The sequence below is a fragment of the Pristiophorus japonicus genome, chromosome 18 (genome assembly GCF_044704955.1).
Source record: "Pristiophorus japonicus isolate sPriJap1 chromosome 18, sPriJap1.hap1, whole genome shotgun sequence".
In the NCBI taxonomy this organism is placed as follows: Eukaryota; Metazoa; Chordata; class Chondrichthyes; family Pristiophoridae; genus Pristiophorus; species Pristiophorus japonicus.
The window spans coordinates 99,682,217-99,705,304 of record NC_091994.1 but is presented as its reverse complement, the minus strand read 5'-3'; the positions used below and the strand labels follow the sequence as shown (position 1 = coordinate 99,705,304).

At 45.1% G+C, this 23,088-nt stretch overlaps 1 protein-coding gene across 2 annotated transcripts in view; it reads right to left on the bottom strand.

The window, feature by feature from the left end:
* Window positions 1–2,338: 2,338 nt before the first annotated feature.
* Window positions 2,339–23,088, bottom strand: part of LOC139229309 (myo-inositol 2-dehydrogenase-like) — a 34,027-nt gene continuing 13,277 nt past the window's right edge. The window contains exons 2-9 of one of the 2 annotated variants that reach the window (XM_070860992.1): window positions 20,592–21,176; window positions 18,119–18,189; window positions 10,979–11,087; window positions 10,124–10,251; window positions 8,739–8,846; window positions 6,536–6,654; window positions 4,519–4,675; window positions 2,339–2,681 (exon numbers count right to left, since the gene is read on the bottom strand). In XM_070860992.1, the coding sequence (XP_070717093.1) occupies window positions 2,533–2,681; window positions 4,519–4,675; window positions 6,536–6,654; window positions 8,739–8,846; window positions 10,124–10,251; window positions 10,979–11,087; window positions 18,119–18,189; window positions 20,592–21,176 (1,426 nt within the window). In that variant the 3' untranslated portion in view covers window positions 2,339–2,532. The remainder of the gene's footprint in view (window positions 2,682–4,518; window positions 4,676–6,535; window positions 6,655–8,738; window positions 8,847–10,123; window positions 10,252–10,978; window positions 11,088–18,118; window positions 18,190–20,591; window positions 21,177–23,088) is intronic. The other variant, XM_070860993.1, reaches the window with a different exon arrangement.

The window sequence follows — 23,088 nt, the reverse complement described above, 5'->3', positions numbered from 1 at the left end:
GTGAAACCAAACTAGCTCTATAGATTCCAAAATGCTTACAATCATTGGTGTAACGTCCCACACAATTTATGGAAAGAACTAACCAGTGACTGTGTCCCCACCCCCAGCAGCTGCTGCAAACCCTGCACTGGCCCATTCCGAGCTTGGCGTAGATTCAGTCTGCCCTTCCTCCTGCAATCTTCAGGCCTAAGCTTGACAACAGCTGATCACTTCCAGACTCCACACCATGACTTCTCAATGAAATGGCAGAATGCCCACCTCCTGTTCCCTTAATCACGGATGTTGTCACACCCTGGGGAGGTCGCACTGGGTTTGAAACCTTCACGCAGTAAAACATGGAAGCCAGGGTGGCAATCCTGGTTTTACCCAGAGAGTGGAGGGGGTTCTGGGACTCACAGACTTAAAGGGTGGGCGAAGTATTACATTTAAAAAGTACTTGGATGTACATCTGAAGTGCCATAACCTACAGGGTTATAGAGCAAAAGATGGAAAGTGGGATTAAGCCGAATAGCTCTTTTTCAACCGGCACAGACATGATGTACTGAATGGCCTCCTTCTGTGCTATAAACTTCTATGATTCTATGAATCCTGCTCCAATCTGTAGAAATCCGCTCAACGAAAGCTGTATGCACATCAGGAAGCTTCAGCCAGCTCAGCCTTCACTTCTCTGTGATACCACTTTGTGAAGTTGGACTTACTGCACGTCTCTAATACAAATGAGCGCCAGCAGAACTTAGCTGCACCCTGCCAAAGATGCCAGCTGGGTCTGAGGTGCAAATTTTCTCTCACCTTGCTGGCAGTCCAAATCCAGGGGAGGAGGATGAGATCGAGACCCCCCCCCCCCCCCACCCACCCCCTCCCAGGGAGCCAATTGGAGCACCAGCAGGCATCGCGACTACCTACCTACTATGCAGAGCTGAGTAATTGAGCTGTTCTTCCACAATGTCACAGTAAAACCACTTCCCTCCTGCCAGCTCCAGAATTCACCATAAAGTGGTCACAAATAGGTTTGTGGATTCTACTGATCCAAGGAGCTTCCCCATGTGCAGCACAGTGAAAACCCCAAGACATCTTGGCGAGTGTGTTATGATCAGCTGAAGCAGACAGATCCATATTCTTCAGCTTTTTCCCGCTAACATCGGTCCGCGTGTTTCTGCTCTCTCAAGGTTCAATACTGACATGTGGTCAACTGGACAAATGAAGCCCAGTTTGTTGCTGCGATTAACCCTGGCCTAACAGGTAGGATCTCTCTTCCCTTCCTCCCCCCAATGAATAGTTAGTGCGAATGGTGACGCGACATTAGAGGTGAAATTAACATTCATTGCATTCACAAAATTGAGAAACTGAATGCATTTCATACAAGAATGAATAAACAGCACAGCTGACAAAAAAAACAGGAGAAAATTCACTGCACATAATTATATCCATTAAAAAATTTACATTTTTAAAAATAAAAATTGACCATTCATTTCTATGCCATTCTGTTATAACAGTGGTTACTTTCTAACTGTCCATCTCCCAACTCCGCACTGTTGCCTCTTCACTATTAAAGAGTCTAGTGAGTGTAAGAATGTTTATAAGCAATCCTAAACTGTCCAATAATTGCCAATATAAAAGCACTTATATTTCTAAATAAATTACTTTTTTGAATCTACAGTGTACATTAGACCCAATTCTGTTCAATCAATTCAGTTACGGGATTGTAATAAAGTCAATATTGCATATAAAAGAACAGAAAAAATGACAACAAAACAAATCCATGCGCAATCTGAGCCACTTCGGTTACACATATACTTGTGCTAACCCACTGCCATCAAGCCACAAAATGGAATGGAAATATTCTTCGAATTCATGGACAGAAAAATTCTCATCATCGCATCCCACGGTAGTCTGAACAATAGACGTTTAACCCGGGCCTCAAAAGACGACCTCCACACTCCTGATGTATTGTTGAGAGGGCCTTAACTAAATCAGAAGCATCTGAGCTTCACCCATACTGTTCTGAAGTTCAATACCTTTACAGGTGGACAACGGACAGAACAATCGGTCGCTGCTGAAAAGCACATGAAATGGACAAGTGTGGTATGCTTCGAGGAGTGGGAAGGGAGGGAGGGGGAAGACAATGCATTTCTACTGATCCTACAGCAGATACTTATAAATGTTTCCTTGTGCTGGGTCTCCCTTTCTTCCTGTGAACCGTTCACAATGCCAGGCGTTGCCAACTGTTGGTATAGCAGCAGGATTTCGGTGGGACATTACAGAACCAGACCCGTAGGGTGGGTTAACTCATTTCCACCCCCCCCCCCCCCACCCCCCCCCTCTCCCAGGCACCCCCCATACCAGGCTGGTATATCTGCTACCACTCTAACCCGCTACTTAGAATAAAACTCTTCCTTAACAAGTATCTGCCCGCAAGGGCAACAGTGTGTGGATCAGCACTCCGTTCACTTTATTTCCTCTCTGCCCCCTGGCCAGTTACTGTTGCGCTTTGCGATTAAACGTGGTCCTCACTTCCTGCCATGCGCTTCTTTTTCAGGGCACTTCGGTTTTAATGACTGTGCCGTCGAGTGCTTCGTTCCGCAGATCCACCGCTGATCCATTCCGCCAAGACTGCTCCACAGCCGCAGCAACCTGAATCGTCCACAGGAAGTTCTCCTTTGTGATAAAGGGCTGTTCCTTCCCTGAGGGAGTAAGATCAGGCCATTACTCTAAAATAATTTTTTAAAAAGCAACGCATCTAAGGTAAGCAACAAGCTAACAGTTACTAAACCCAGTGCTCCAGCTTAGCGCGCACCATCAGGACTGCTCCTTTCTCCTCCATCTTTCCTGAAGGAGTGGGCTCTTGCTGGTTGCGGTTCCATAGCTGAAAGCAGCACTCCTGTACCCCAACCGTTCTTCATGTGTCAGTTGTGGCTCAGTTGCTGGCACTCGGAGTCAGAAGGTTGTGGGTTCAAGTCCCACTCCAGGGGCTTGAAGACAAAATCTAGGCTGATACTGTGGGAATGCTGCGCTGTCGAAGGTGCTATCTTTCGGATGAGACATTAAACCAAGACTCCGTCTGCCCTCTCAGGAGGATGTAAAAGATCCTGGGGCACTATTTCACAGAAGAACAAGGCAGTTCTCCCTGGTGTCCTGGCCAATATTTGTCCCTCAACCAAAATCACTAAAACAGAGTATCTGGTCATTATCTCATTGTTGCTTGTGGACCTTGCTGTGCACAAGTTGGCTGCATTTCCTACGTTACTGCATTACAAAAGTACTTCATTGGCTGTAAAGCACTTTGGGACGTTCTGAGGTTGTGAAAGGCGTGATACAAATGCAAGGCTTTCTTTTTTTCTTCCATTTCTCCTGAAGGGCTGGGGATAGTCATTGGGCTAGGGTTCCATGGCGGAAGGCAGCACTCCTGAACCCACGCATTCTTGATGTGTGAGCCTAAGCGACGAGTGTTAACAGGATATTTGACTGTTGTGGTGGGATTAATTATAACATCCACCGCTGTCATTCCAACCAAGATCATCCAAGTATAGACCTTCCTAGACAGTGCAATGCATTTGCCCATGAGTTTGATAATGCTTTTAAAAATCAAACTATAAGATTTAGGATTGGCCTGATGGATGTAACTACCCGGTGACCTACTCTGGAAACTACATGGGTGTAGGCACAGGACCAGGGCAAGACTCAGCAGTGATGCTCTTCCTGCACAAGGTGGGAAAAGGCTGCTGATTCCCAGCAGGAGTCAGCGCTTTCAAAGACTATGGGGCAACAATTGGGAACCAAGGAGTAAGAAGAGAATCAGGAGAATGTAAATAGAAAGACTTGTATTTATCCAATGCCTTTCACATCCTAAGAACGCCCCAAAAGAGCTTCAAAGCCAATGTATTACTTCCTGCAAGGTGCTCAGTGTTGTTTCATTAGGTAAATGCAGCAGCCAATTTGCTCACAGGAACGTCTCCCAACGAGATGACTGACCAGTTGATCCGTTTGGTGGTGATTGTTGCCCGGGACAGTGGCAGAACTCATGTTCTTTTTTGAAAATGCTCCATGGGGTTTTTATGCCCACCTGAACCTCGGTTCAACATCTCACACGAAAGACGGCACCCTCCAATAATGCAGCACTCTCTCTGAAGTATCCGCCTAGATTATGTGCGCAAGTCCCGCAGTGGGGCTTGAACCCACAACCTTCTGACTCAAGGCGAGAGTACTGCACACTGCTGCACTTAATCCAGCTTCTGTAAATTAAAATCTAATCAGCACCAACTCTACCGAGCCCTCTGAACCTGATACCAGAAAGACAGACAGACTTGCAATTATATAGCGCCTTTCACAACCTCAAGACATCCCGATGCGCTTCACATCCAATAAAGTACTGTTGAAGTGTAGTCACTGTTATAATGCAGGAAGACCGCCCTTGGCTTTTGGACAACCAATATTGAGCTAACAATATTCTAAAAGCAATTTCAAAATCCAAAATGAAATTATGGATCCAACAGATTGTAACATTTCTACACCTTTGCTAACCTTTCAGAGTCTTGAGGAAGTGTTTCAGCAGCTCTCTATAAGCATCTTTGTATCGGTCATAATGCAAGTGGGAGCAAACAGGCCTGGGTGTGCCTTGCTCAGTTATTCCCAGCACGTTCTGATTGTCCATCTTCAGTGTCCCTTCTGATCCGTGAACCTTGAAGGATTCAAAAACAAAAAATGTGAAAGTGCACATCATTTAAATGTGCTTCACCCTACTTGTAAAGGTGGGCACACCGCCCCTCAAAGGAAGGTAGCACAAACAGAGGTGAAGGAGGAGAAACAGCAGTACTGCAACAACTTATATTATAACGCCTTTAACAGTGAGACGTCCTCATCATCATCATAGACAGTCCCTCGAAATAGAGGAAGACTTACTTTCACTCTAAAAGTGAGTTCTTAGGTGACTGTACAGTCCAATACAGGAACCACAGTCTCTGTCACAGGTGGGACAGACAGCCATTGAAGGAAAGAGTGGGTGGGACAGATTTGCTGCACGCTCCTTCCGCTGCCTGCGCCTGTTTTCTGCATGCTCTCAGCAACAAGACTCGTCCTAAGGCGTTTATGTCAAACTAATGTCATAGAATCAGAAATTTACAGCACAGAAGGAGGCCAATTGGCCCATCGTGTCTGCGCTGGCCGAAAAAGAGCTAACATGCCTAATCTCTCTTTCCAGCTCTTGGTCCGTAGCCTTCTAGGTTACATAGGAGCAGGAGTAGGTCATTGAGTCCCTCGAGCCTGTTCAAGTTTGTCAGGCATGACCTATCTTTCACAAGTCCATGCTGGCTCTCTCCGACCAACTGAAAATTTTCAGGGTGATCAGTCACCCTATCCTTAATTATAGACTCCAGCAATTTCCCAACAACAGATACTGGGCTAACTGCTCTACAAGTCCCTGGCTTCCCTCGTCTCACCATTCTTAAATAGCGGAGTAACATGCACAATTTCCCATTCTAATGGACTTCAAGGGCATATCCAAGTATTTTAAATGCGATGAGGGTTTCTGCCTCTGCCACCCTTTGAGGCAATGAGTTCCAGACCCCCCACAACTCTCTGGGTGAAAAAAGTTCTGCTCAACTCCTCTCTAATCCTTCCACCAATTACGTTAAATCTATACCCCAAAATATCCCTGAAATTAGTTTTTGGACTATATAGAAGTGAAAATGGTAAATACACCATCAAACTTAGCAAGGGGTTAATTCACAAGTGTTCTTGCTCTTGATCATTACTCAGCAACACCCCCCGCCCCCATTCCCCACTCCTGGAAATGTCCATGTGTGGATATAGGGCGAGCACAGAATTGTTGTCTGCAATTCTCCCTTTCAGCCGATTATGCACTGGCATTGTGGAAACTGCACCCCAGGAATAGCCAGTGCCTTCAGGAGAAGTGGGACGGTGGAGACAGACAGAAAGCTGGTTTAAAAAAAAGGTTAAAAAACAGGATACAGAGGACAGAGAGTGAGAAAAAAGTGTTGCATTTATATAGCGGCTTTCACAACCACCGGACGTCTCAAAGCGCTTTACAGCCAATGAAGTACTTTTTGGAGCGTAGTCACTGTTATAATGTGGGAAACACAGCAGCCAATTTGCGCACAAGCAAGCTCCCACAAACAGTAATGTGATAATGACCAGATAATCTGTTTGTTTTGTTATGTTGATTGAGAGATAAATATTGGTCAGGACACCGGGGATAACTCCCCTGTACTTCTTCGAAATAGTGCCGTGGGATCTTTTACGTCCACCTGAGAGTGCAGACGGACTCGGTTTAATGTCTCATCCGAAAGATGGCACCTCCGACAGTGTAGTGCTCTCTCAGCACTGCATGGAGCATCAGCCAAGATTTTTTGTGCTCAAATTCCTGGAGTGGGACTTGAATCCACAACCTTCTGACTTAAAGGCGAGTGTGCTACCCACTGAGACACAGCTGAGAGAGCAAGAAGAAACTATCGAGGGGAAATAAAGGCGTAAAACATATTTGCTTCTATTTTATTATGGAGGTAGTATTCCAGTGACTTACCTCCAACCTCTGGTCACTGCTCCGTGTACAATGCTGGCTGACATCGAGCGTGACTATAGCACCACTGGCAAATTTCATACTGACCAAGACTGTATCAGCATCCTGAAGGGCAGCAATTTCTGTCAGGAGTAGAGAATGGGTTGGAGTTAACCTCTGAACACTTCGCAAAACTGCATTCATCCCAAAGGCAGCTTCCGCCCTCCCATTTGTAAATTATTCCAACCTCTAGGATTCCTGGTAATCATTCACAGTTCTTTTTAAATTATTTACTTTTTGCGTCAGTTTAAAAAATATCTTTTTCTTTGCCTGGTGTAGCTACCGTGGCAGATGCTCCACGCACCTAATGATACACTCACTGAGGCGTTTAAAAACTGGCATAATCGCTACAAGTTTACCAGAATTTAAACTGCAGTGGGTAAAAGAGAGGAGATAATAACATATTACTCCACTGTATGATGTTCAGGACTCTCAGAGGGACCATGCATTAAACCCATTGTCTGAGCTCAGTGCCAAAGCACTGTGCAGTAAACTTCATTTCACCCTCCTTTCGCTCCTCCCCCAGCAATATTTCCCGTCCCCCCTGGAGGTGCTGACTCTCGCTGGGTTCAAGGTCCAAGGGCTGCAAGCACCAGATGTTAACTCGCACACGTGGCAATTCTTCCTGTACAAGGTCACTGAACATCAGCAGGATATTCTATCATGAGGGGCTTCACAGCTGAGCCAATCCTGTCCTCTGCTGATGTCCAAATACATGAATTCCAGCGGAGGCTGGGGGGGGGGGTGGGTGTCACTCGATAGCGATCAAGAGCAAAGCTCTGACTGTTTTCCCCGTCTTAAAAATTAACAAAATCTTTGTCAATACAAAACTTTACTCTCTTGACTGTGGCTCAGTGGGTAGCACACTCGCCTCTGAGTCAGAAGGTTGTGGGTTCAAGTCCCACCCCATAGACTTGAGCACAAAATCTAGACAGATACTCCAGTATAGTACTACGGAAGTGCTGCACTGTTGGCGCTGCTGGCCTTCGGATAATCTGAGGTCTGTGCCCTCAGGTGGATGTAAAAGATCCCATGGCACTATTTTGAAGAACAGGGGAGTTCTCCCCAGTGTCCTGGCCAATATTCATCCCTCAATCAACATCACTAAAACAGATTATCTGATCATTATCACATTGCTGTTTGTGGGACCTTGCTGTGTGTAAATCGGTTTCCTACATTACAACGGTGACTAAGCTTCAAAAAGTACTTACTTGGCTGTAAAGCGCTTTGGGACATTGAGGTCATGAAAGGCGCTATATAAATGCAAGTTCTTTCTTTTACTGATTTTAGTCAGAAGTAGTGCAGAAAACAACACTGGAACGATTGGTTAAATAACATCTACATTGGGAATTAAATTACTTGCAATGGTTCGATTACTTAATCATGTTTGAATATCCCTCAAATGGCATTTACACAAAGGCCTTTTAAGAGACCAACAATTTTTCAGTTTCACATACATCATGAAAACTGTCTGTTTCCTGCATTTTTTTTTTTAACGTGTTCCTGGGTTGTTGGCAACACTGACAAGTCTGTATTTATTGCCCATCCCGAGTTGCCCCGAGGGCATTAAGATTCAAGCATGTAGTGTGGGACTGGCATCATGGGTGGACCAGACTGGGTAAGGGAAAGCAGACTCCCTTCCCTGAAAGGCATTAGTGAACTAGTTGGCTTTTTGTGCCAAACCAGCTGCTTTGACTTGGCCCCCAGCCCAAAAATTGTTGGATTTATTCAACTGGTCATGTAAGGATTTAAACTCTCAATCTTTTGGGTTAATAGATCAGTTCTACAGCCACAAAGCTACTGTGACCCATCTATTCAACGACTTTCACATGGGAGTTGACCAAGGACAAAGATGGTATGAAACATACCTATAAAATGCAACCCCCCACCCCCCAAACTGAGAGGGGTGGGGGGGGCAGCAAAGGCACATGGGTAGAGAGTAGCGAATCAAAAAATATTATCCTTCAAATTTCCATCCCTATCCCCTGTCCAGGCCTGTACTCAAGCTTCAATCAGAAGTTTGTTTGCTAGATTCAAGCTCCCGAATCAGATGTGAATTTGATCAAATAGATTCAAATCTACTATTGGGAAGATTCTTCCCCATGCCAGCTGCAACCGAGCTCTTTGTTACAAGCACTGTCTTATCAAACCTTCATCCAGTTACTACCTTGGCAGAAGGCATGACCCAAGGAGAATATGGTATCTGGAGCGTTTTCTCCAAGTAGCCAGCAGACAGTATCCAGGTCGTGTACCACGCCATCATAGAATATTCCACCTGTTTAAAACAGAACAATTCAGAGGGTTTTGCCTGCATGGCAGAGTATGGCAGGGGGCCGCGATTATATTACAACGCAGAGTAGGTTTCAGCGATAGAAAGGGCTGAAATGTCACAAGGCACGGGGAAGTCCGAACAGATCGTCAGTCTCTTCTCAACCTCAAGGTACACACGAACATACGAAAGTGACGGCCAGGAAAAGACCAGCTTGTCCATCAAACCTGCTCCACATTCATGATGGCCGGAGCATCGTGACCGGACACCTACCTCCTCCCACAGCCGTGTAAACTCCTGGGAGAGGCAAAAACACCCAGGGTCAATAAGAGGGGGGGGAAACTCTGGAGAATTCCTCTGTGACCCACTTAGGTGATCAAAACCAGTCCAGGTGATCACACGGACCAGTGTCCGTTATCTGATCATCCATTTACCTTCTATATGATGCCATTTCTGCACCAGTCAAGGACTGGTCCCATTCCCTCTTGAAGACATAGAAGTGTTAGTACGCCAGAGTTATTCTACATAACATATAGACACTAACTTTCACTCCCCATCGCTCCACCATCCATTTTTTGCTGGTGAGCATCGTGATCGACCGTTCAAACCATCAAAGCGATAATGTACCGTGTGATGTGAATAGAAGTGGCTCTGGGGCCCATTTCACTGTGCATTACAGGGGAATATCAAAGCTTGTGTGCAATACTCCAACACTTAGCTATTTACAAACACCTGCTTCAATGGTGCACTGTACAATTGCGCACAAAAGGCAGTGTGCGGAGACATCAACAAGGCAGGGAATAGGGCGCCAGCATTGTACCCTATCCATTACCACTAGACAATGGGAACATGCAGCTCTCTGCCAATGATCATTGGTCTGAATACACCAAAAGCTAATGAAGCACAGTGGGATCATGGTGTAAGAGAATGGGACAAAGGAGCTGACAAAACCGGTCTGCCACAGAATTACTCCTGCAATGAGGGAGGGAATAATTACTGGAACTACACATCGTCCAACATTGGGTGATAACCGATAATATAGGTCAAAGATCTGGGTAGACACCCTTCATCACAACCCAGGTTTGTATCAGAAGCATTATCCCTTTTTAAATGTTGACAGATCTATTGTACATTTCCAGTATTTTTCTTTTTTCTTTTGTATTTTCAGCATTTTATTTTACCCCAACTTGTTTCTCCAAATCAACTTTCCTCAGAATTGCAAGTACATAGACCTACTCCGATTTCAAATACAGAAAGTGCAATTTGCTTTTCCAAGCCCATACCTGTTTTTTTAATATAGCTGAGCGACGGAGAGGGGTAGGTCCTACTGACACTGACTATTCGCTGAATCCTCCCCAGAGCCTTATTGTGAACCTTCTTGTACAAGAACTGCACGGCTGGATCAAAACGCCTGCACAGAGACAGAAAATAGACAATAATTTCAAAGAGCAGAATTTATCTATTGTTCTTGCTGTGAACTGTAATACTACGTACCAAAGGGAGTTTATTCTGGCAGAACAGTGAATTATTGTTGGAACTTGGGTTTTGAAACTAAGGAATAAGTTCAGACTGTCAAAACTGGATTCAAAGGGATCACAATGGAGAACATTGCCAATGTTATATCTTCAGCACATGACAAAAATTAAAATGTAATACTAGGCTCCCTGCTGTCCTTTATTTTTGTTTTGTCCCATCTTCCCCAAAGCCTTTTCTGAGGTACAGTTGCATGACCACCGGTTGCTTCCAGTACCTCAACCCAAGTGACCATTCTCCGTGTGTAAACTAAGTACATGCCAGGAAGCTACCTGATTCTGGGAGGGGTTATAGATGAACCTGTCCACCTGGTGTATATACACACACACACGCGTACGCACACACGCACGTACACACACGCACGTACACACAGACGCACGAACACACTTTCCAGCTGTGATCAGGATTCTGGGCTGATTATTCTTTCCCCTTCGGCCAGCTAAGATCAGATAGTAACGCAGAGACTGAGGATCAAATTGAGGGTCTTCCTGGTCTGGGCAGCACATTTACCCAGAGAGGAGCCACCCACTCTTTGATTTAATACAATACAATAACCTACAGGTAGGGGATTCTCGCACTAATCCCAGCTGGCAGATTTCACTCACTTATACAGTCCACAGACCAGAGGTTTCCCACATCTTGCAGCTTCATCGAAACATGACTCAGCCATTTGTTTGTCTAAACTCAGTAACTTTTCACAGAATACCCCTTTACCTGAAACACAAAGAAAATAATTGATTCACCTCAGAGTACCATTATACGAAGCATAACAATCCTTCACAGTGCTCTGGCAATGGCTACGAAACACATTGGAGCAGAGTTTCCGCTTTGGGTGAAATTGTGCTGGTGAGGCTACAGTTCAGTTTCTTGCTAAAATTCATTTGCATAATCACAAATGTAACATCTTCCATGAACCAGCAACACTGAGCAGTATAATCGAACATTAGTTTCATTTTTTTTTTTAAATTCCATTTTAAAGTACACCTTGATGTATTTAAAGAGTGGTAACCTGGTCCATACAGCTGAAGATGAGGTTTATCACCAAAAACAACATTTTTAATAAGCATATCCAGTCCTCCACCTGTGAGAAACCCAATTTAAATTCACTGAAGCAAAAAAACTATTCTGAACCAGTTAATAGTTTCATTGGTGTACACCAATCAGTTTCTGAGTAAATTAAAGTTTTTGATAAGAGAAGACTTTTGAAACGTGCCTACTTGTGCCTGTGCAACATAGAAAAAGAGCGCAATTTAAGAACCTTCCCGAAAAAGCGGAATCTTGCAATTTTGACCTGGGGGCATGGCCAATTTAGGTAAATTGAATCTTGAACGAGCATAAAAGGTAGTGGTTTTTGGCGTAACTTTTGCGCTGTTTTGGCCGATTCCGCCCCGATTGCACTGGCAATGCTCCCCTCCCTCGGTCAACCCTCTCTCTGATTCTCAGTCTCCATCTCTGCCCGCAGCAGTGACAGCATGTGGAAGTCAGGCTTTATTAAAATCAAATTACACACACTCTGGGGTAGCCGTGATGAGCGAGATGGGGAAGCTCAGACACATATTGGGTTCACGGGATTTTCTCTTCTCCCCCAACCCCCTCCCCCCCCCCAAACTCCAGGTTTTTGACTGGAAAACAAGTTATCTTGACATAAGAATATAAGAAATAGGAGCAGGAGTAGGCCATTTGGCCCCCTTGAGCCTGCTCTGCCATTTAATAAGATCATGGCTGATCTGATCATGGATTCAGCTCCACTTCCCTGTCCTCACCCCTGAACCCTTTACTCCCTTATCGCTCAAAAATCAGTCTATCTCCGCCTTAAATATATTCAATGACCCAGCCTCCACAGTTCTCTGGAGCAGAGAATTACAGAGATTTCCAACCCTCAGAAGGAATTCCTCCTCATCTCAGTTTTAAATGGGCGGCCCCTTATTCTGAGACTATGCCCCCTAGTTCTAGATTGCCCCTTGAGTGGAAATATCCTCTGCATCGACCTTGTTGAGCCCCTTTATTATCTTATATGTTTCGATAATATCACCTCTCATTTGTCTGAACTCCAGTGAGTATAGGCCCAACCTATCTTCAGAAGTCAACCCCTTCATCTCCGGAATCAACCTAGTGAACCTTCTCTGGACAGCCTCCAATGCAAGTATATCCTTCCTTAAATATGGAGACCAAAACTGTACGCAGTACTCTAGGTGTGGCCTCACCAATACCCTGTACAGTTGTAGCAGGACTTCTCTGCTTTTATACTCTAACCCCCTTGCATCAAAGCCAACATTCCATTTGCCTTCCTGATTACTTGCTGAACCTGCATGCTAACTTTTTGTGTTTCATGCACAAGGACCCAGGTTCCTCTGCACTGCAGCACTTTGCAATTTGTCTCCATTTAAATTATAATTTGCTTTTGCATTGTTTCTGCCAAAGTGGATAACCTCACATTTTCCCCACATTATACTCCATCTGCCAAATTTTTGCCCACTCACTCAGCCTGTCTATATCCCTTTGCAGATTTCTTGTGTCCTCCTCACAATTTGCTTTCCCACCCATCTTTGTATCATCAGCAAACTTGGTTACATTACACTCGGTCCCTTCATCCAAGTCATTAATATAGATCGTAAATAGTTGAGGCCCCAGCACCGATCCCTGCGGCACCCCACTAGTTACTGTTTGTCAACTGGAAAATTACCCTTTTATCCCGGCTCTCTGTTTTCTGTTAGTTAGCCAATCCTCTATCCATGCTAATATATTATCCCCAACCCCGTGAATTTTATCTTGTGCAGTAACCTTTTATGTGGCACCTTACTGAATGCCTTCTGGAAATCCAAATACACCACATCCACTGGTTCCCCCTTATCCACCCTGCTCGTTACATCCTCAAAGAACTCCAATAAATTTGTCAAACATGATTTCCCTTTTAAATATGGAAATACTGTATAAATTGGACAGGATAAATATAGTGACTTGAATACACTGTAGTAACTATTGAGCATGGAATTAGTAATCAACACTTGCACAAGAGCTGGATAAATATCTGTTTCAGTATAGCGCAAGAGATTTTATATAAATATGTATTCAATCACTGTGAGATACAATGCTTTTATAGGGACCATTGACCTTAATGTCTGTAAGTTAGGAAGAGGGTGGGAAGGAGCAGGGAAATCAGCCCAAAGCCCTGCTCCAGACAGCTATCCAGCAACTTTGTTCCAATACGTGTATTCTTCATCAAAAAAGGCAGGCGAAGCCCAGGCCCATTGCTGCAAACCATCACTAATGGGGAAAGAGTAAATGTTTCAATCAAGATACTTCAGTGAGCAAGGATTAGGTCATTCCAAGCTTGTGTCTTAAAAGGCATGAAGATTGCAGGAGTCAAATAAGGCCGACAGATGTAAGGAATGTCAAGGATTTAAGGCCCTGGGCAAGAAGTGGTTAAAGCAGGAGATGGCGGAGAAAGAACAGCATATTTGGGCCTCCGAAAGAAGAAGAAACTAACAATGAGGGATGCGTTGGCCATAGTGGCATTGATAAAATAAAGACATGAAAGGTTGTGATGGAGAGAAAGTTGAAGGCGAGGGGGGAGAAAAAGTTAATCTATCAGACAACAAGCTTCAACGCATATCCTTTGCAGGGATGCGAGAAAGATGTTGGAAGGGACTTCAGATATAGATGTATTCAAGCCTTAGATGGACTCGGGCTTCACAGTGCATTATAGGAAAAAGCACAACATGAAAAAGGAAATGTAGCTTCCGGGAGGAAACTTGCAGGATGGTCTGTGTGGATGTCAAGTGCAGATAGAATCAGCTTTGGCACACACAGTCAAATAACCCGCCACCACCAACAAACCAGGCTCATCCTGGAGTGATGGCTGCTCAGAAGAGCTACTTCAGGGCTACTAAACCTTGTAGCACAAGTTATTTACCTTCAGGGATAAGAAGGGAAAAAGAGGGAGGAAAAAACAACTGTCCCAGAAACTCGGCAGACATTAGTCAATCGCCAATGGCGCTATCTTCGGTAGGTCAGAGGACGCGCTGTTTAGGGCGCGCTGTTTTACAAAGAAAAAAACATTGGGCCAGAAATTCCTGCCTTCTGGGTCCGTACGGAGTGTGTACGGACCCGGGAAGGCATCGCAAAAGTCGGTTTTCAGCGCAAAATGCACATGCACTGAAAACTGGCTTTTCCGATCTGTCAAGCAGTCTTCCGCATCTCGGGAGCGAGGATATTTGCAAGGGCAAGATTGCGGTATTTGCCCATATCTTGCCCAGCAAATGTCCTGAAAACTCTTGCGCCTGATAAAAGCAGACATATAGCCTACTTTTACAGGCGTAAGAGTTTTAAAATACACAAAAACATTTTAAAATAAATTATAAAAACACATTTTGTTAAAAACCCTCCCCACTACGGTAAGTTTATTTTAAACCATAATTTTAAAAACTTTTTTTTTTTTAATAAATCGGAATTATATTTTTTATAATGCATTAATAACTAATTTAAATTAATGTTAAATATGTAGTGTATTTTTTCTATTTTTTATTCATGTTTTATGCGTTTGAGGGGGTTGCTCATTCATAATAATGGGAATCCAACTTACGAAGTTCCCATCATGAATGAGAACATACTTTACCTTGATTACCTGCCCAGAGCCATGTGACTGCTCCAGCCCTGCGCACGTCCTGACGTGCACGCGCTGCGATGCGCAGTCAGTGGAGGCCTCAGGGCCGAGAACTCGCGTGACCGCAGCAGATTCAGGTAAGTGCGCTTCTTTAAATTTTTCCCTCGATCGCCCGCAGGAAGCAGCCAATCGGGATTTCTGGGCCAATATACCCGTTAAACCACAACGTATAATTCTGTTGCTGAAGGGAAGGTGTGTGGCCCGTTAAGCCTACAAAGTCTAACTGATGTTAAATAAACATCGAGTTATTGGAAGAATTAATCACTATTCTAGCTGGGGATGATAGCCCTGGCTTTGTTTATGGCAAGGTCATTTAAGAGTCTAGGGACATTGTGGCTCTGGTATTTTCTACATTATAGAGAGCTCTACTGTGCTTTTAAAGAACTGCCCTTGATCTTAAGCGATTAAAAAAAAAACAAGTGCAGAAATTGGCATTGGACAATATGCAACATCTCAAGTGTGATGGACAGGAAATAGATATATTTTTAATTTGTAAAAATGATCAATGCACACCAGTCATTTAAGTCTGTAACCTCACATCTGTTAAATAAACAATTATAAACCAATTAAGCTCCACCATTACTGGTTAAACGAGATTATAACTTTGTACACACTCGCAGGTAGGTATCCTTTATTTGAATGCCATTCACATCTCAGTCTTTGTTGTCAGCCTATTGTCACTTGCTATTCCCCTGGCCGCTCCTCCCCTCTGTGACAATGTTGGCCCATACATTGCTGCAATTACATAGAAACATAGAAAATAGGTGCAGGAGTAGGCCATTCGGCCCTTGGAGCCTGCACCACCATTCAATAAGATCATGGCTAATCATTCCCTCAGGACCCCTTTCCCACTTTCTCTCCATACCCCTTGATCCCTTTAGCCGTAAGGACCATATCTAACTCCCTCTTGAATACATCCAATGAACTGGCATCAACAACTCTCTGAGTGAAGACGTTTCTCTTCATCTCAGTCCTAAATGGCTTACCCCTTATCCGAAGACTATGTCCCCTGGTTCTGGACTTCCCCAACATCGAGAACATTCTTCCCGCATCTATCCTGTCCCAGACTGTCAGAATCTTATACGTTTCTATGAGATTCCCGCTCATCCTTCTAAACTCCAGTGTATAAAGGCCCAGTTGATCCAGTCTCTCCTCATATGTCAGTCCAGCCATCCATGGAATCAGTCTTCGTTGCACTCCCTCAATAGCAAGAACGTCCTTCCTCAGATTAGACCAAAACTCAACACAATATTCCAGGTGAGGTCTCACCAAGGCCCTGTACAATTGCAGTAAGACCTCCCTGCTCCTATACTCAAATCCCCTAGCTATGAAGGGCAACATGCCATTTGCCTTCTTCACCACCTGCTGTACGTGCATGCCAACTTTCAATGATTGATGAACCATGACACCCAGGTCTTGTTGCACCTCCCCTTTTCCTAATCTGCCGCCATTCAGATAATATTCTGCCTTCGTGTTTTGTCACCAAAGTGGATAAACTCACATTTATCCAGATTATACTGCATCTGCCATGCATTTGCCCACTCACCTAATCTGTCCAAGCCACCCTGCAGCCTCTTAGCATCCTCCTCACAGCTCACACCACCACCCAGTTTAGTGTCATCTGCAAACTTGGAGATATTACACTCAATTCCTTCATCCAAATCATTGATGTATATTGTAAAGAGCTGGGGTCCCCAGCACTGAGCCCTACGGCACTCCACGAGTCACTGCCTCCCATTCCGAAAAGGACCCGTTTATCCCGACTCTCTGCTTCCTGTCTGCCAACCAATTCTCTATCCACGCCAGTATATCACCCCCAATACCATGTGCTTTGATTTTGCACACCAATCTCTTATGTGGGATCTTGTCGAAGGCCTTTTGAAAGTCCAAATACACCACATCCACACTGGTTCTCCCTTGTCCACTCTCCCAGTTACATCCTCAAAAAATTCCATAAGATTTGTCAAGCATGATTTCCCTTTCATAAATCCATGCTGACTTGGACCAATCCTGTCACCGCTTTCCAAATGCGTTGCTGTTTCATCCTTAATAATTGATTCCAACATTCCCCACTACTGATGTCAGGCTAACTGGTCTATAATTACCAGTTTTCTCTCTCCCTCCTTTTTTAAAAAGTGGTGTTACATTAGCTACCCTCCAGTTCATAGGAACTGATCCAGAGTTGATAGGCTGTTGGAAAATGATCACCAATACATCCACTATTTCTAGGGCCACTTCCTTAAGTACTCTCGGATGCAGACAATCAGTCCCCGGGGATTTATCGGCCTTCAATCCCATCAATTTCCCCAACACAATTTCCCGCCTAATTAGGATATTCTTCAATTCCTCCTTCTCACTAGACCCTCAGTCCCCTAGACAATCCGGAAGGTTATTTGTGTCTTCCTTCATGAAGACAGAACCAAAGTATTTGTTCAATTGGTCTGCCATTTCTTTGTTCCCCATTATAAATTCACCCGAGTTCGACTGCAAGGGACCTACGTTTGTCTTCATTACTCTTTTTCTCTTCACATATCTATAGAAGCTTTTGCAGTCAGTTTTTATGTTCCCGGCAAGCTTCCTCTCGTACTCTATTTTCCCCCTCCGAATTAAACCATTTGTCCTCCTCTGCTGAATTCTAAATTTCTCCCAGTTACACGGGTGACAGCAACGATTCCAGGACCTCATGCAAGTGGTCACCCTTCACACGGGAGCCCAACATTGGCAGGCTATTTTGACCATACTTACAGCACAGCGAATCCTTATCCACACCAAATATACAAACAAATGCATTTTCCAGCAGGAACTTCTGGTTTGCAATTACGAATAGCACTGCTGATTGATTACTTCCCACTCCCTAGTCCAGGGATGCTGAGGCTGGTTATGGAACCCCCTACAGCTGCCCAGGCTAAAATCAACATGACTGGGATCAAACCGAGGACCATCTGGGTTGGATGGCTCAGAACCACAGCACACAATGTATACCCCACTTAACCTTTATAGCAAATGGACAAGAGTTACCTCCTCAACATCCTTCCTTGTCCCTCCAATTCCCATCTGCATTTATCCAAAACGCACACCATACCTGCGCGTAAAGCATCCAGGACTATTTCCGAGCCTTCTTCTGCCAGCGAGCAAATAATGATTCCTGAGACACTGCACAAACAGCAAAGGAAACAATTAGGAGTCTGTGTAGAACTAACTTGAAAAGAACCCAAGGTCTCAAAAACCAGATCCCTGCTCCCAATTATTTTTTTCATTCTATTTACAAAAAGATACCATTGCAAGGAAAAAAATCAGTTGAGCCAAAGCTTGTCGGTTGTATTAAATATGAGGATTGAGAAACAAAATAATCCAACATGCATAGGTTTCATTCACCTCTAATATATGTTCTGCCATATTATTGACTGCCCAACAGGCAGGAGAACAGGTACATCCTTGTACAAAAAGAAAAAAAAACTGCAACTGTGGAAAATCCAAAATAAAACAAAAGAGAAGCTTCTGCATTTTTGGACACTAAGGGAATCAGGGATATGGGGATTGGGTGGGAGATGTGGATTTGAGGTTGAAGATCAGCTATGATCTTACTGAATGGTGGCGCAGACTCAATGGGCCATTTGGTCTACTCTTGATCCTGATTCTTATGCATCTGTACCAATCATTAGATTGAATCTATAAAGGTTAACTTATAAGAAGCCAGCTGTCTATTTTGAGAATTTAGCGCTTTGATATCCATGCCAGATATTCTGCGCCAGCTTTTTTATTGGCAATGCACACAGATCCACAACTGTTCAAAGGAACATTCCATAAATGAATGGCCAAAATGATCAGTAAGCAGCTGCCTTTAGGGATGGATACGACCTGGCATGGCACCGCCTATGGAGCGACCAGCCGCACTGAGCTCCATTAAACAGAACTGAAGTTAAACAAAGGGGTGGCGATGCTTGTCCAAGTACCTCGCACAGTTCAAGCATTACACCTAGTCGGGGTGGGAAAACAGCAGAGAGAAGAGAAGCAACCCTGCTATCTAATGGAATGCCTGCATTTTCATTTACAATTAGCTGGTGATATCGGCATCAAAACCACTGCAGAAACAAGGGGGCTGGAGACTATGCTGAAGGTTTCTTTCGGACAAAGTAACTACAGGTTCGAATGGTATTGTGGAATAAAATCAGGAACTAATGCAGCTTTCTCTTGGAAAGAAGGTTTTGATTCAGCAGCAGAATGAATGGAATCAGAGATTCAGCTTGCTCAGCAGCAACTAAGGAAGAGCAGTTGGTCAGGTCCAACACAAGGTCTATGCTCAGTGAGCTGACCTCAGCCAGACACAAGGAGGAGTGCTACAAAGGGCCTTGCTGTCTACTAACCAGGCAAGGGAGAGTATAGCAAGAGGCAAACAGTCTGAGTTTCTACTCCTCTCAGCTCCTGTCAAGCAACAAAATTGCCCTTGGTGCACGAACGTGGATTCCACATGTGAAAATAAGCTCAGCTGCAATGACCACCCCTCCCCAACTGATCCTCGCACTCCAGACATGCAGATGATGAATGGCCAGCAGCGAAGTACCTGCCTCAGTGGTCTAGCAGGAGTGCCCACTTCAAGGGCCCAAGTTTCCACAAGAAAAAAAACAGGCGCCCCTCCGAGCTGGGCGCCCATTTATCGTGCCTAAAAAAATCCTCGGTATTCTCCACCTACTTACAGGTCCTCTGGCCCTCGGCGCAGCCAGCACGAGCTGTGGGGGGGGGCGGAGCCAGGTCCTGGCGCTGAAAACAGTGCCGGGACCTCTGCACATGCGCACTACAGTCGGCACGCAAGTGCAGTAGCTCCAGGCGCCGAAATGTGTGGGAGGGGCCCGAAGCACGCAGCCCCTAGCCCTGGCTGAATGGCCTCACTGGGGCTGCGTGAATAAGGCTCCTCCCACGGCCAGCTCCTGCTCCCCCCCGACCAGACCCGACACCCCCCCCCCCCCCCCCCGCTGACCAGACCCGACGCGACACCCACTCCCCCCCCTCCCCGCCACCCGCTCCCCCCCCCCGCCACCCGCTCCCCCCTCCGCCCCGACTGACCCGCGCTCCTGTTCCCTCTCTTCTCCCCTGCTCTCTCTCTTCCCCCCCCCGCTCTCTCTCTCTCCGCCCCCCCCACCCGCCTCTCTCCACCCCCCCCCCCGCTCTCTCCCCCCCCCCCCCCCCGGAAAAAAAAACAGAAAAAGACTGAACAGAAAACGGATTCATATGAATATAGAAAAGAAAGGAGAGAAAAGATCTTTAAGGCCAACCATGCTCATCCTATCTATTAGATGGTGCAAACTCGTGCAACTCCCTTCCACACGGCGAGAAAGCCAAGCCACACGCGAGGCAAAGGAGAATAAAATAACCTGCAGTCACTTTCAGAAAAAACTCGGAGATTCCTCCCCCAACTCCCTAAGCCATCAAGCAAACTCAAGGACATTATGGTCTATCGACTGAAACTATCCCAACCACCTTGTTGCCTTCATAAAAGGGACATACTGCTCCAACACGAGTAGGTCTGTGCAGAATTAATGCGTGGCCTGTAACCGTACCGTTGGTCGTTGAGCACAATGTCAACGTCCTGCCCCCGCACCACCCTGGTGTTCGCAAGAATGTCCGCGCTGAAGGCACATTCCAAATCCTGGATGCAGTCCTCCACAATGTACAGCAAGCAGCAGCCACTTTCCTCTTCAATGCTTTTAAACAAAGCTCTGTTGCCACTACAAATACCAAACAGCGCCAGTCCAATGCAGCCGCCCATCAAACCACCATCCCCGTATCGTCCCTCTGTCACGTTGGAAACAACGTCATTGGAGGTTTCTGGGACGATGTGCCTTTGGCCACCGGGTCTTGAAGAGTGGGAATGATCGAGAACTTGAAGGCCATTGAATGGAGGCGACGAACCTGAGGGGAAGTTTGAGGTAGCCATGTCATGGCGGATAGTCACTGTGTTGGTTGTGGAGTTGGACACACTGGTTCTGAATGAGATCATGTTCTGATGGTGAGACACTGGAAACGGAATGTTGTTGCTGAAGCTGGTGGGACATGGGTTGGGACGGAATACAAAAGACGATGATTGTGGTAGGACAGATTGATCGAGCACAGACATACCAGCAGCGAAGTCCACAGGGGGAGACCTAGGAAAGGGAAAGTAGCATCAAAACATTAGATAACTAAACAAAAACAAAATCTAATGTTTCCCATGGCCGCAATAGTTCACTTGATAAATGCACAGACCAGTTGTACAGAGTCATACCAATCACAAACATCCCAGGCTTGAATCAGCCAATGTCAGCTGTCATGGCAGCATAGACCTGTACTTGGCCTCGGTATTCACCTACAGAGGAAGGTTGGGAGAGGGGGCAAAGTAATAATTCCCAGATCCCTATTCAGCGACCCTTACTGGAAAGCATATACATATGGACGTCAGGGGAGAACAGGGTTGAGCACCATCGTGATGTTCCCCTCTCTCCACTGGGTCAGAAAGCTGGTCAACACACAATATCCAGGCTCATATGTTAAGTAAGTTATTTATAATGAGGTACCAGATGGACACTGTCACTCCCCGCTCCTACCCAGTGGAACTGTACCATGGCATCTAGGCAAATGAAAAGACTTGTATTTATACAGCGCCTTTCATGACCTCAAGGCAGCCCAAAGCACTTTACAGCCAAGGAGTACTTTTAAAGTGTGGTCATTTTTGCAATGTAGGGCTAAAACCAGGGAGAAAAAGCAATTTGATGTCCAAATCCTACTTCAGCACATGGCGTTAAATCACTGAAGTCACTAATAGATTTTCTGTTTCTATGATTCAATTTTGAAGCCTTGCTGCTACCATTAACATTCAGAGGCACCGTGCCCCCCAAACATTGCGATTACTGAGAAAAGAAAAAAAAAATCAGATTGTCAAGCTCATAATTTTAGACAAGAGGGCTGTGTACTGTAGATATTTGGGAACTGCAAGGCTCTGATCCAGTTGTCTCCTAACAGCAGGTTTGTGATCCTGCAATTATATCATTTGGAGAAATGCTCTGTGGGCGCGAGGCTTCACCAGGGGCAATCTCAAGATTACTGTATTTAACAGAGAACAGAGGGCTGGATGCATCAACTCTACAGATACATCGTCGGTGAACTCATAGTCCTCAGCAGTCCTTCCAAGAAAGGCTTTAGAGAATACTAATTGGGGAATGGGAGCACAGTAAAACTAGTCTACTTGTTATAAGCTGTCAGCTTGGCTCAATTGGTAGCACTCTCACCTTGGTCAAAAGGTTCACGGTCCAAACCCACACAGCAGGCTGACTCTCAATGCAGGATCAGATGCTGAATTAATGAACATACCACCCCTCGGGTGAAAAGCTAAACCGAGACCCTTTGTACCTTTCCCGCTGGTTCAGATGCATGTTAAACAGCCCAAAGCACTACTTGACGAAAAACAGGGAAATCTCCCGACATCCTGGTCATAATCCTCTCCTTCAACTAGCATCGCCATTCTGAACATGAACTTGTATAGCGCCTTTAACATCCTCAGGATGTCCAAAAGTGCTTGAAATCCAATAAATTACTTTTGAAGTGTAGTCACTGTTGTTATGTAGGCAAATTGATCAAACAGATGGACTGATATGGTCTTTTTTCAGGACTGTATGTTCCTACATAACTTATTAATGGGTCAGTCAGCTCATTATTGTTTGTGGGGGCATGTTGAATGAAAAATGGCAGCTCCATTTGCCCACATAGCAACAGTCACTGCTCTTCTACATATCTTGCAATGTTTCCAAGAGACATAGTAAAACACAACATAAATACAAGCCTTCTTTCTTTCTCATCTTTGAAACACTGTCCCTCAGGAAAGCAATTATGTAAGGCTGATTCTTTGCTAGAGAGGGGGCCAATTTTAAAAATAAGATCAGGATTTTACAATATAAATGACGCTAGTAAATTGTCCCGGCATCTCCCCGTTCAGTTGACAGAAAGGAGGTTTTTACTAGATGCCGAGAGTTTGGAGAAAGAAGTCAGAAACTTGTGCCACAAAGTCACCTTCTGGCCAGAACC